At 21.8% G+C, this 13,753-nt stretch overlaps 1 protein-coding gene across 1 annotated transcript in view; it reads left to right on the top strand.

The window, feature by feature from the left end:
• Calx (sodium/calcium exchanger 3) overlaps positions 1-13,753 on the top strand; it is a 127,118-nt gene that overhangs the window by 35,121 nt on the left and 78,244 nt on the right. Inside the window, exon 4 of the mRNA XM_011498181.1 lies at positions 12,060-12,251. Coding sequence (XP_011496483.1) covers positions 12,060-12,251 — 192 coding nt within the window. The remainder of the gene's footprint in view (positions 1-12,059; positions 12,252-13,753) is intronic.

The raw sequence follows: 13,753 nt of genomic DNA, 5'->3' as shown, positions 1-13,753 counted from the left end.
ATTATAATCTAGAAAAGCAAAGAAATTATTATGTTAATATGTATATATATTTCAAAGTAATATCTTTTAAACCGAAGACATTCATTATAATCCACTAAATCAATTAAAAGCAAATGTGAAAAATAAGCAATATATTTTTGCAGGTTTAAATGGATGATAAAATCTAGTGAAATACAATGAACTTTTATATATACAATTCAATCATCATATATTTTGATATTTGGATATTCACATATTTTTTAATAATAATTATTATTTTAATATTTTAATATTATAATAATTATTGTAAAAGCACTACTATATAAACTTCAAATCCAATTTTTTTTAACTTAGTACTATTTTTATAAAATCTATGTTCGCGACTTCGGTATAATATTTTGAAAATTTGTGAATTGATCTTTAATATAAAAATTGAAACATATTCGTATAAGTATGTACTTATTTTGATTATAACATAATTGTATGAGCAATCATAAAAATAAAAGTGAATAGAACTTGGAATATGCAGTTTTATAGACTTTTTACCAAAATAATAATAAATAATAATAAGTAAAAAATATATAGCTTAGTACACTCATTTTTAAATTAGGAGTAATGTGCAAAAATCTTAATGTATATGTCTATATAAAATTAGATAATACTTTCTTTAAAGATTGCAAATTTTCTAAAGGATATTTTGAAAATAAAATAATATTGCTTCTGAATTTTATTTATATTGAATCATAGATATATAGTACTTTCACCCAAGATTTATCGAAAAAATAATATATTGCAAATATTAAAAGTATTTCTGATTTTCTCACTTATTTATATAAATGCATAAATTACATAGACCATAAATTTTATTTTACAGATAATTTAAAATAATTATTTCATTATATTAAATCATTGTATTACTTTTGTTAAATATTAAATAAAATATGTAAATGTTTTCTATTGTACAAGAAAAGTTACAGTTCGATATTAAGTTTGACATGTAATTTATTAAATTCAAATTCTTTAAGAAGAAAACATCATTCTAAAGTTTATCGTTGAATTATTTATTTGATATGACGAGTGTAATTTAAAAAATGCTTATAGAATTTGAACGATCACAATGAACGGACGTATATTAATTATAAACGAAAATCAAGTGATTTTCCATTTATTTTAGAATATTACTTTGATATTTCAATGTTTGATTTAAAAAATTCTTAAAATTTTAAATAATTAATATTTAATTATGTGGATTAATTTTTTTCCTGCATCGATTACAGTTTCATTATTTTATCTCATTGTGCTTAAGGACATTCATAAATATTAATCTTTTAATCATATGTATAATGAAGAATATCGTATTTAAAAAAAAAAAAAAAAAAAAAAAAAGGCACGAAAACCTTTTATATAAAGTCAATTGACAATATTAGTTGTATACCTACATATATCTAATAATGCCATTAAATAACTTAAATATTTGAATACAATGTATAAGAAAAGTTTTATTTATACGAGAATTTCCATAAAAACACAATTGACAATATTGAACATCTTATATACTATTTTATTTACTAATGAGAAAATTTATTTGTCATTATTATTAAAGTGTTATAAAGAATTTTTTTATACGAAAGGCCCTAAAAAATTCATGTACATATTGAATGATAATTAAAGGTATAAAATTATAAATATTATAGGTACATTAAATTTTATATTAATGAATGCTGTAAAAGGTTTTACTATTCTTTAATATAATTTTATAAGTTTTAATATACTTTATGCAATTCTTTAATCATTCATTTAATACATAAGATTTTTACATTTTCCATATGAATATTGAATTAAATATTTTTCGTATGAATGATTTTCTCTCTATTGAATTGGATTCTACCATTCAACAATATTAAAAAGAACTTTGTAAAAAAATATTCAGTAAATTCTAGTGATTCTGTATTAATTTTATTACTATAGTCTATATATATTTTAACAGTAGTTTTTATTATTTTCACACAAGTCAATTTATTTTGACAAATAAAATATCGTAGATATTTTTTTTATCATTCTTAAATTTTAATAACAACCCATTGTCTTGATTCACTTATTAATAAGTGTCTGATAATATAAACATATTGACATAAATAATTGAAATGTATATATATATATATATATATATATAAATAAATAAAATCAAAATAAATAATTATAAAAAGTAGCTTTACAAATAATGAATTCAATGTAAATCGCAATTACAAAAAATTCTTTTACAATTTTTATAATTTTATCATTCTACGTAGTATATTAAAGATTATTTCATTATATCAATAATTGAATAATTGTCATTCTGTTTCTAAAAAAAAAAAAAATTCTTATGAACGTTACAATACGTATTTTTCGAAAAAGATCGACTACAATTTTTCACTTCTACTTAGGCTTTTTCACTTCTACCTTACAATTATAATGTCAATAAAAATTTCTATTCATCAGCTTATTATATGTATGGAACTTTTGCAAGTCAACAAAGAACAAGAATCTACTACCGATTGTGACTAGACAGTTTTTTTTTTTTTTTTTTTTTTTTTTTTTATAAAAATACAAATTCATCGAGTCTGATAATTAAAGAATTTGAATATAAATCTAAATTGCATGAATTAATAAATTATTGTAATAAGTAAAATTGAAAAATTATTGTCATTTATTTCCTTTTATTGTCGAAGTAATAAAATTTAAGTTTTTTATTAAGTAACTCAAAGTACTTTTAAATTAAATCAATTACCGATATAACACTTTCATATTTTTGATGTAAAATTATATTTACATCATATAATGCTTTTTTAAACACTTTGTCATTTATTTTTTTATTTATTTATTTATTTATTTATTGTTTTTTTTTTTTGAAAAGTTATTTTTCAGAATGTTTAGAATGTATTTGTTGTATGATAAATCATCGTAATTAAAGTAATATCTATACTACTTGAATAATTGTTGAAACATAATTTAAGAACATTTTAAGATATAATCATATACTTCATTATATGTATTTTAATTGATTTTAATTAGGTCGTTCAATTATTTATACATAATAATAATTAATGCTCTCGTTCATAGTATTCCTAAAACTGTAGAAAATATAATAATAAAAAATAATCTTTTATTCTTTCGACTTTCCCTGATGCATACTTTATGTCATGACTTATTCTAACCGCGAAACTTGGATATCTAAAACATATCTATTGCCTATATGACAATAAATTCCATCAATAGTAACTTTTATCATCTCTCCTTGAAATATTCTTCGCACATATTCTTCTCTCGCTATTGCTGTCAAGTATTAAATATCTATAGAAAAAGCGAAAAAAAATTTCTATTTTTACAAATACATATGAATTTCTCGGTGTTCGAACATTTTTTTTTTTTTTTTTTTTTTATATTTGACTACTACAACATAAGCCTTACAATACTATACTAGAGTGTTTTTTTTTTGTTTTTGTTTTTTTTTGTTTTTGTTTTTTTAAATAGTCGCAGAAATTTTTTGTACCAAACGATAGATCGATTAATTCCCTTTTCTTTTGAGGTTATTAATAATAATAATAACAATATTAACAACATCAAACAACAATAATAATAGTTATAATTATCAAAATTGTACGCTGTATGAATATAAATGAAATATAATGAAAAAGATATAAACTTTCATTTTTATAATTATACAAGCAATATATATTTTTATTCATAGAAATTAAAAACTATTTTAAATTCATTAAGATTCTATTAAGTATTTATTGTATTTCTAAAAAAGTATCTGAAAATAAATCCAATTTTAAATATATGTAAATATAAGTTTTATATTGCAGCATGATTATATTTTATAAATAATAACAAAAATAACAAGAACGTAATAAATTAAGGAGTTGTAAACATGAAAGGAGTATATGTAAATATATGGAGAGAAGGGAGTCGCAAGAGAAAAAAAGAAACAGACTAATAATTAAACAAGAAAGCTTATATTTGTAATATCTATTTCTGATTTAGGGTATTATTTATAAAATTTCAAGATTATAGAAACAATGAGAATAAATGTGCGCGAAAATCTTTTGCCAAGAATGGAAGTCAGGACTCGACCTTCAATTTCGGACGATATATTTTCTACTTCATCTGAACTGTCGATGCCTGCAATTTATGCAAGTCATCATCATATGAAAATGAGATATTTGAGCTGCATCCACGATAACAGAATTCAGATATCATTATTTTATGCAGTGCATCGCAATTGATAGAATTAAATATATTACAGATAAAAATTATTGTTCCTACTTATATTCGATGATGTATTCATAATTCATGATTATGCTCTTTATTTTCTCTACTTGCTAGCAGACTATAATTATTATTTAATTTTTATTATATTATAAGCTATTGATTGCGAATTAATATAATCTTTTCTAATTAACTGACAAATATTTTCTATTAATTTTTAAATAGATATAATTAAATAATAAATTTAACCTTCTTATTATTAGCATTATTCATAATTTTATCATATAATTTACGTTGAATTTTTTTTATTATTAATATACATTAATATAAAATGTATTTAATTTATCCGAACTCTAGCATAGTCATGAATTATACAATTATCTTACATATATTTGGCACAATCCTAAAACATATTTTATATTATCATTTTAAATTAATGGCCAACTTACGTACGAACAAACTTGAATATTCAACTTACTAAAATATCTATTGTTTGATGCAATAATATCGATCTCTTATATCGAAGTATGTTGATGTTTAGAAATTAGAAATGTCAATTGTCTATATTTGCTCCTCGAACTCTAAGAAAATTTAACATTAATTTAATATGAATCGTATTTTGCAGAAAACGAAGCCAAGAGTTATTCCCTATTTTATTATTATTTTTTTAATAATTTTTACGAACTTTTTATCAATCTCACTCGAAACTATTGTTACTTATATTATATCTTAATAAAAAATAAAAAATAAAAAATTTAAGATTTTCATTTTATATTTTCTTTTAATAACAATTTACTTCTTATGACACGAAGATCTAGAATTTTTCCAATTTAAAACGTTATGAGAGTGAAAACTTACAGCTTATGTCTATATTATATTAATGATGTTTTTATTACTTGTTAACTGATTTAAACATTAAAATTTGTTATTCAATTGACTTTTACGTATTATAAAAAAAAAAAAAATAAAAAAAAAAAAAAAAAAAAAAAAAAAAAAAAAAAAAATAAATAAATAAATAAATAAGAAAAAAAAAGTATACAGATATAACAAAAGTGATTGATTTAATATTACAAAAAAATGTATTTATTCATATTAATTTAGTTTTAACTACAATAAAAAATACGTAAATCATTTATAATTCGATCTTTAATATAAAATAATTATATTTAATTATTATGGACCTTTTGTAAAATATTATATATTTTGTTGCTAAAATGATACAACTTTCTGAATTTGAATAACATATATTCCATATATGATAGAATATCAAAAATATTTATCATTGCTTATAATGAACAATTAATCATGAAATGTATTTAAAATAATAAATATATTTCTAGCCAATTCTTTTTAATTATTTCAATAATTTAAGGTTATGTTCACAGATATTTATTCTTATTTTTCTACAATATTATTACTATTAATATTCTACGTAAAATCTACGTCTACGTAAAATATAATTCATTTTAGTATAAATGTAACAATTCCAATGGTTTATTTAAAAAATGTAGAGTATGTCTTATTTTTAAAATTTTTAACACTCACTTTATCTTTCAAAAACCATATTATCGTTTATTGAATAATTTTACGGTAATCTATTATTAACTTATCTTATTAATTTATATTAAATAATTTTATTGTTATTTATTTTCTTTCTGATTTAAGAATAGATATTTATTGTGATTAATATTTTTCCTTTATTATCTTTCTATACTTTCTATTCTTGAACTTTAATTTCAATTATAATAATGAATCGCTTTATTCCATACTTTTACTTATACTGATATTTTCTTTTGTACTTAACGAATTTAATATAATCTTCCAATTACAAATCAATTTACATTGTTTTAATAAATTATTTTGTAAATAATCATGAAGAAAAATTACTTTAAAAACAATATAATAAATTAAAAATTTCAATAGCATTAATTAAAAAAAAACACAAATATTATAATAAATAGAGATATAATATCACTAAAACTTAAAAAAAGAATTATTCTGAATTGTATTAACTATCTTATTCTAAGATATTTATGAATATTATCAGCAGTGAAGTATTATGAAATTATCAAATATAAATATATAAATTTTATATTAGAATACGCTAAATTATGATAAATTCACAGTCCGCAGATATTTATATATTATCTAATTATTTTGGATATCGATATACCAAAGTTAATATTAGTAACGAAATATATGTACAACAGTAACGTACATATATACACAAGCGCATAATTGTTATTTATTTTTTTTATTGTTTTAAATTATGATTGAGCGTGCACGCGAGCAAGCGTGTTCAGGGTTGCGCGCGCGCGTGTGTATATCTGTATATACATATAAGCGAAAATAGATATTTTTGAAATTTCTCAAGCATACGTATAAGATTTGACAAATCGTGCTTGTTATTTCTCTACTTATTTTCCGTTATTAGTATTAGCTGTAGTAACAAGATCATCTATGCTTTGGCAGATCCTTTGTCAATATCTTGAATCCCTTTAAAATAGGATTATTCATTCATGTTCGTCATATTCTCAACAATTATAATTCACTCCAAAGGATTTTCTACATATTTACCATATTTTTTCCTTTGTCAGCTAAATACTGAACTAACAATAGAAAATAATGTTTTTAATCACAATTGTTAGTCGGGAAGAATATTGTCATTTCCAATTTTATTATGAAAACGTTTATTGTTATAATTGTGTGGAGACCTTATACTTTACTCCAATACTGCATATGGAATATCATCTATAATAGCGTTTGCTATCTCTCTTGCACCCTCTCTCTATTTAATAATTCAGCTTCTATACATATTACAACCGCTGCATTTGTACATTCTGAGTTCTTGACACTTAATTCCTTTTATATTTCCCTATGTCCCACATAATTTATACATTGTAATAATAAAATTAATTTTTCATTTAAAGACTGGTAGAATTTCCTTCAACTACCAAACTGAACTTATATTGTACAAATATTTTCTGACTCCTCCTCCTCCTTCTCTCTCTCTCTCTCTCTCTCTCTCTCTCTCTCTATAATTTACATTATTTAACTATTATTACATATATTGATATGTTATCAAGTTCCGATAATGTTTTTAATGTTTGTGAATGTTCAAAATCTGTATATTAAAATAGTAATTATAATTTTGATCTTCCTCATTCATATGAATAAATTCTTTAAAATTTATTCTAAATTATGATGTATTTTACTTATATTTTTTTTTAAAATAAATCTTCACTCGAGTTAATATAGAAGAAAGAAGCTGTTTTTATGAAACTATATTTTTCTTTTTTCTTTTTATTGATTTTATTATAAGTGCCCTTTGTCTGAAATTTTTTGCACTATAATATTTAGTTCAAGTATTTTTTAAAGTATCTAAAAATTCTATCTAAAAATATAAATAAATAAATTTTATTTTATTTTAGAAATCAAAAATTTTAGTAGTAACTGTAAATTACTTGGTAATTGTAAATTTTAATCAAGTAAAGATCAATATATATATATATATATATAATTGTTACAAAATACGGTTTATAATGATAAAATATAAAAAGTAAATCAATATTATAATAATGTAATGATTGAAATTGCTATTTTAATTATAAGATATTCTGCCTTTCTTTTCTATGAAATTATTATACACATTTGCAAATATGCATATGCGTACTATTTTTGCTTTGATTTTTGATAATTTTCTTAATTCAGTTTTATCCTCATTTTAATAACTTTCAACGTTAATTAATCTATTTAATTAAGAATAGTATTCTTAACAATTAATATTAATAACTTACAGTAACTAACTTTTCGTAGTTTTCAAAACTTTTCAAACCATTGTAATTATATATGAATAAACATATATATATATATATACATGATAAGAATGGGATAGTAAAAACAAATTACTAGTCAGTGCACCATCGACGGGATTATATGAGCAGCTATCGATTTTCGATGTATCCTAATCTCACTTGAGAGAGTAAGCAATCTCTATCGTCTTAAATAAAAGCGAGATAGGGAAACGGTACAATGAAAAATTCGTGGAAAGAATAAAGAAATAAAAAATTATAGAAGAAACCTAATATTAATTGAGTAGACAAAATTACACAAAAATATAAGAAATGGCGCTTAGCAATCAGCCAATTGAACGAGACAATAGACGTTTCATGAATAAGAAAAGATAAGATCGATTCAGTTAACTCAAGCAAAAGCTATTTAGAGAAAGAAAGTAGAAGAATATAGTTGCTTGGAGTCATTTATTTACAAATTTACATTTACATAATAGTCATAATGTTTCTATAAATATTTTACTTTTACTCCTGCAAAATATAATTATTTTCTTATATATACTTGTGTATGCTCTCGGTTGTGCACGTGTCAATAAATATGTTTATATCAGTGTGCGTATATATTAATCGAAAAATCTTATCAAAGTAAAATAAATAATAAATATTTAGAAATATAAAGAGTATTCATATTAACAAAATAATACGTACACAGTGAAGCATAAAAAAAAAATTTTTATAAACTGATAATAAAGCATTGATATCTAATTAATGTTTATTTACATAATTAATACTTACATTTCACAGTATTTTCCAATTTTTTACTTATATTTGGTTTGGTAGATGTATATAAATTTCCAAATTTTCATTCAAAATAATGTATGTAAATGTTGGACAATATTAAATATAGAAAAATGTAAATAAAAATTTGACTAAAAAATTATATTTTCCAAGAGCTAGAAAATTAAATATTAAAGGAATATCGTTGATCTAATAAAATCTGGATAAATATGAATATTTGATATAGTAGATAATATAAGAACATCGTTGATAATAAACTTAATTAATAAATAATTAAGTTTAGCCCTTATTTTTTATGAGAATTATTTTAGAATTTCTTACATTACAATTTATTAATCTAAAATTACTATTATTTGTAAATAATTTCATAGTATATATCCTGAAATTAAAGGCAGCAAGTATTTAGTATATTTTAGATGAGAATTGGTCAGAAAATAATTTATGCCATGTAAAATTCAGATAAACACGAATTTTATTTCGTAAAATAAAAGATTTGTAGATCATGTATTACAAATACGAGGAAATCTTTGTCTAAATATTTTCATTTGAAGACCATAATTTAATTGTTTGTTTTGGTTAATATTAAAGATTAAATAGTTTGATAATTGGAGATGTTATTAACAAGAAATCCATTAAAAATACAATAAAAATGAATTTGACAATATAATGCTAATATTTCAGAATTATAAATATAAAATGATGGCTGCATACAATAATTTCCATTGCAAAAACATCCCCAGTAAATGATATTCTTTTAAAGTATACGTATGAAAAAAAAAACTTAAACTATGTAAGAAATATAAATAATAACTCAATAATTATGCGTATAATTTTTAATAAAATTAATTCTCTAAACGTATATTGCTATATTACCTTTTATTTATTTATAGAACTGAATAAATGCATGTATGTAATATTTTTAAATAAATCATTCAACCATAATTTATAAACTTTATAAAGAAAAATCTACATTTAATATCACTACACCTACATGTTTATAAGATATATTCTAAGCATTATTAGAGAAAATTATGTACTATATATAAATATTATTAAAATTTTTAATAATTATTTTTGAAAAAAATTTCAAAATTAATAATAACGTTATGGGCAAAACTTAACCTTTATTAACCGAGATCGATCGAATGAATGTTATTGATTAAAAATGAAAACAATTCATGGGCTACAAGAAGTAAAAGTGACTTAGTTGCTTTAGAAAGACGATTTAAATTAAAAAAAAAATATATTCGCAATACAATAGAGTAAGCTTTGCGACATAACTTTGTTAGGTATATATTTTACATAATTAGCAACAACAACAAAAAAAAAATATATATATATATATATATATATATATATATATATTGATTGATAACTTATACATAATTAGAGTCGATGAAAATAAAAAACAAACTATTACTTAAAAAATAGTACCTTTATATAAACGAAGATATACAGTTACGAAAATTCAAAGACTTTGAATCAGATAAAAATTGATTCGATAAATCATGATATGTTTAAAAAATTTAAGTAAATTCAAATATTTTAATATATCGTTAAACAATTAAAAGGCTCGGACATTTTTAATGCACGATTAAGAATAAATCGATTGTAAGTTTATAAAAATTCAATATAATTGCTAAAACAACTAATTAGCCTTCGATTCTCTATACATTTCTAGAAAATAATTATAAATCTATATATGCATATTTACCTATAAAGCCATAATGAAAGTATATACATATTTTTATCTTATTTTATATTTAACTAATTTTTATGTTTATTTTATTTATATTTATTTGTATCTGTTTCAAATAAATGAAAAGTATTTGATGTTAGTATTTCTTTGAATATAATTTATTTCATGAATAATGAAAACAAACGTGTGTGTTGATTGTGATGTCAGAATATAAATTAAATTGTTACAATTTAAGCTTTAGACAGGAAAAATTCTACATAAAAGTTCTACATAAGATCTCTAACATTAATCAATATTCCAATTACATTTACAAGTCACTAGAATTTATAACATTAAAAATAATATTTAAAATAATTAACGACTAAAGTGTAAATTTGGGAAACTACGTTTGTCTATTATAATATGTTTTGAATTAATGAATTTCAAAATATACATTTATAATATTATTCAATATTGACGAATTTTTACATTAAGTTATATGAAAGATACATATTTTTAATATAATACAACAAGTAGCTTTATATTTCAAGAACTAATATTATTAATTGAAAGATCAATTGAATAGTCTGAAAAGTTTCAATAAATATTCGTCATAATTTTTCTAAGTAGTATAAATAAAAAATTGTCAGACAAGAATAAGTAATCAACTATCCCGTGCACCTATTCGCTGGATAATTTTAATATAAATTTTTCAGCCATCCTACATTATTCGTATAGTAGAATCAAGAAAAATGTTTGAAATTATATTCTTACTAAATCGTGATTACTAAACTAAACTACAATTATAAATAAATTTATAACAGTGAAGTACAAAATATAAATTGCAGTTTGAAATAATCGACAATGTTACAAATTATAGCGATAAAATATCGTAAATTTAATTATTTTGTATATTCACGAGACCATTCGAAATGATTAAAAGTATTATTTCAATATTATAGATCAAAACGTACTGTATCATTAGGAATTGATAATATAAATTAAATGTATTGGTTTATAAATCTATAATTGATATTGATTTGAAAATTTCAATTCAAAATTGAAACTCATACTTAAATATATCAATATTTAATTATTCATAATGGCAGTTTATTAAAAAGTAAAAATAATATAATTAAATACATCTTAAGTATTAGTGATAAATTGAATAAAATAACATGTGTTTGTATATTAAAAAAGACTATTGTCTGCGATCACAAAGTGATGATAACTCAAATGGAATTTACATAGGCATCGGCAGCCCAAATGGAATAGCAAAAATATATTCGCCATGGAAACGAAATATCGAAACTTGAAATTCAGATGAAGAAAAGCCTTGAGCGTTTTGTTCCCAAATTTTCCATATTCTTAAGTGATAATAGAAATACATTCGATACAAGTTTGCAATAGATGTACACACACGTAAACTAGGAATTTAGAAAATTACTTGTTTAAATTTTCACAATCAAATGTATTTTGTTCCTTTCCACGAATAAATGAATCCTTTATATACTACAAGATAATAATGAAGTGTTCGGCTATTCATAGAATTTTATTTGTAGCTGAAGCAGGACTAGCCGTTGCAGCGGAAATGAAATCACCGGAGGAGCGTTCGGAAGAAGAGAAAATGGCACTTCTAGGCAGACCAAAACTTGGTGAGATATTTCGTGCTCAGGTTCGAATTAAGGAGTCTAAAGAATTCAAGAATACCGTTGATAAATTAGTTCAAAGAGCTAATGCATCGATAATATTAGGTACGACATATATTTATTACTCTTATATATGCATAAGAAAATTACTATTTAATCTTCATTCCTTAGCAATTGGACATATGTTAATAATAATTCAAGGATGCCCAATATAACAATTATGCATGCTTTATATCTAATAAACGAAAAACTAAAGTAAAACCAAATTGAATGTATTATAGATAATATTTAATGAAGTGTAAGTAACATTAGTAATTCTTCATTTAAATTTCAATCAAGGACTTGGTAAGCTTAGTAAATCCAGTCTATTTCATTATATCGACTGTATAAATAATATTATGAATCAAAATTATTCTATACAAGTTACTAATATTTGCTAACAATATAACATATATTATAACAGTATGATATATTATTAAAGAAAAATTTACGAAAAAACTACTCCATAATGAAAATTGACGACCATGTATACGCGTATTTATTATACCCCTCAAAAATTATGCAAAATTTACGACCAATCAGGTATACACACTTAAAAACTCAATTACTATTTGCATTATTTAAAGTAATGCATTTTTAAAGTTCTCGTTCTATTTGAAGGGAAAAAGCTTCACTTGATACATTAATATTCTGTTATCTTCAATATTATCATTTTACATTATTTTTAAAGCCTTTGTGCGCGCGCGCACACACACACACGCACGCACGCACGCATACACACGCGCATACTCACACACACAGAGAGAGAGAGAGAGAGAGAGAGAGAGTTAAAGAGAGAGATAAATTGTTCGATATATTCGCGTATATTATTATAATTCAATGATTTTATATATTTTTAATTACCAATTTTATAATCAATATTTTGTTATAGAAGCACTCGGTATCTTAATTAATTAATTTTACATATAAATATAAGAAAATGATGAGTTGAAGAAGAATATATCAATAACAATCAAATATGAGTTATTATTACGGAGTTTAAAATACCGAAATTCATCATAATACTAAAAGAAACTTTTTAATTTTTTTCATATTAGTTGTACTCATACTGAATATTATATTAAAAATTGTAAATAATAATATGTAAAATTACGTTGAATTAACAGAAATAACATAAATTGCTATTTCGTACATTGTTCATTTAATGAAAACGCATAAACAAAAGTCATATTAACTAAAACGTATTCTACTTCAAAATGAACTAACAAACATAATAAGAATAATGTAATGTAATTAATACTTTTATTAATTATCATAAAAGAAATAAGCCTGTTTGAAAATATATCGAGGTAAGTAAAAGTTTGATCGTAAATACTCGATAATATTATCATTAGAGTAATATTAATTCCAAAAGAATAGAAATTAGTGAAAATTACTGAAAAGGTTTTCAATACTCGAGAGACAAGAATATACTGATTGATATCTTAATATCGTCTTATTATAAAGAAGAAAGAAAGTAGAATTTAAGAGCAAGAAATATCATAGAAAATAATTATTATCGTGTTGACAAGGAAGGTGGTGAGGACGCCTAGATAATGCTGTAGGTC

Source organism: Ceratosolen solmsi, unplaced genomic scaffold (genome assembly GCF_000503995.2).
Source record: "Ceratosolen solmsi marchali unplaced genomic scaffold, CerSol_1.0 scaffold14, whole genome shotgun sequence".
In the NCBI taxonomy this organism is placed as follows: Eukaryota; Metazoa; Arthropoda; class Insecta; order Hymenoptera; family Agaonidae; genus Ceratosolen; species Ceratosolen solmsi.
The sequence above is the reverse complement of the archived record's forward strand: the minus strand, read 5'-3'. Positions and strand labels throughout refer to the sequence as shown.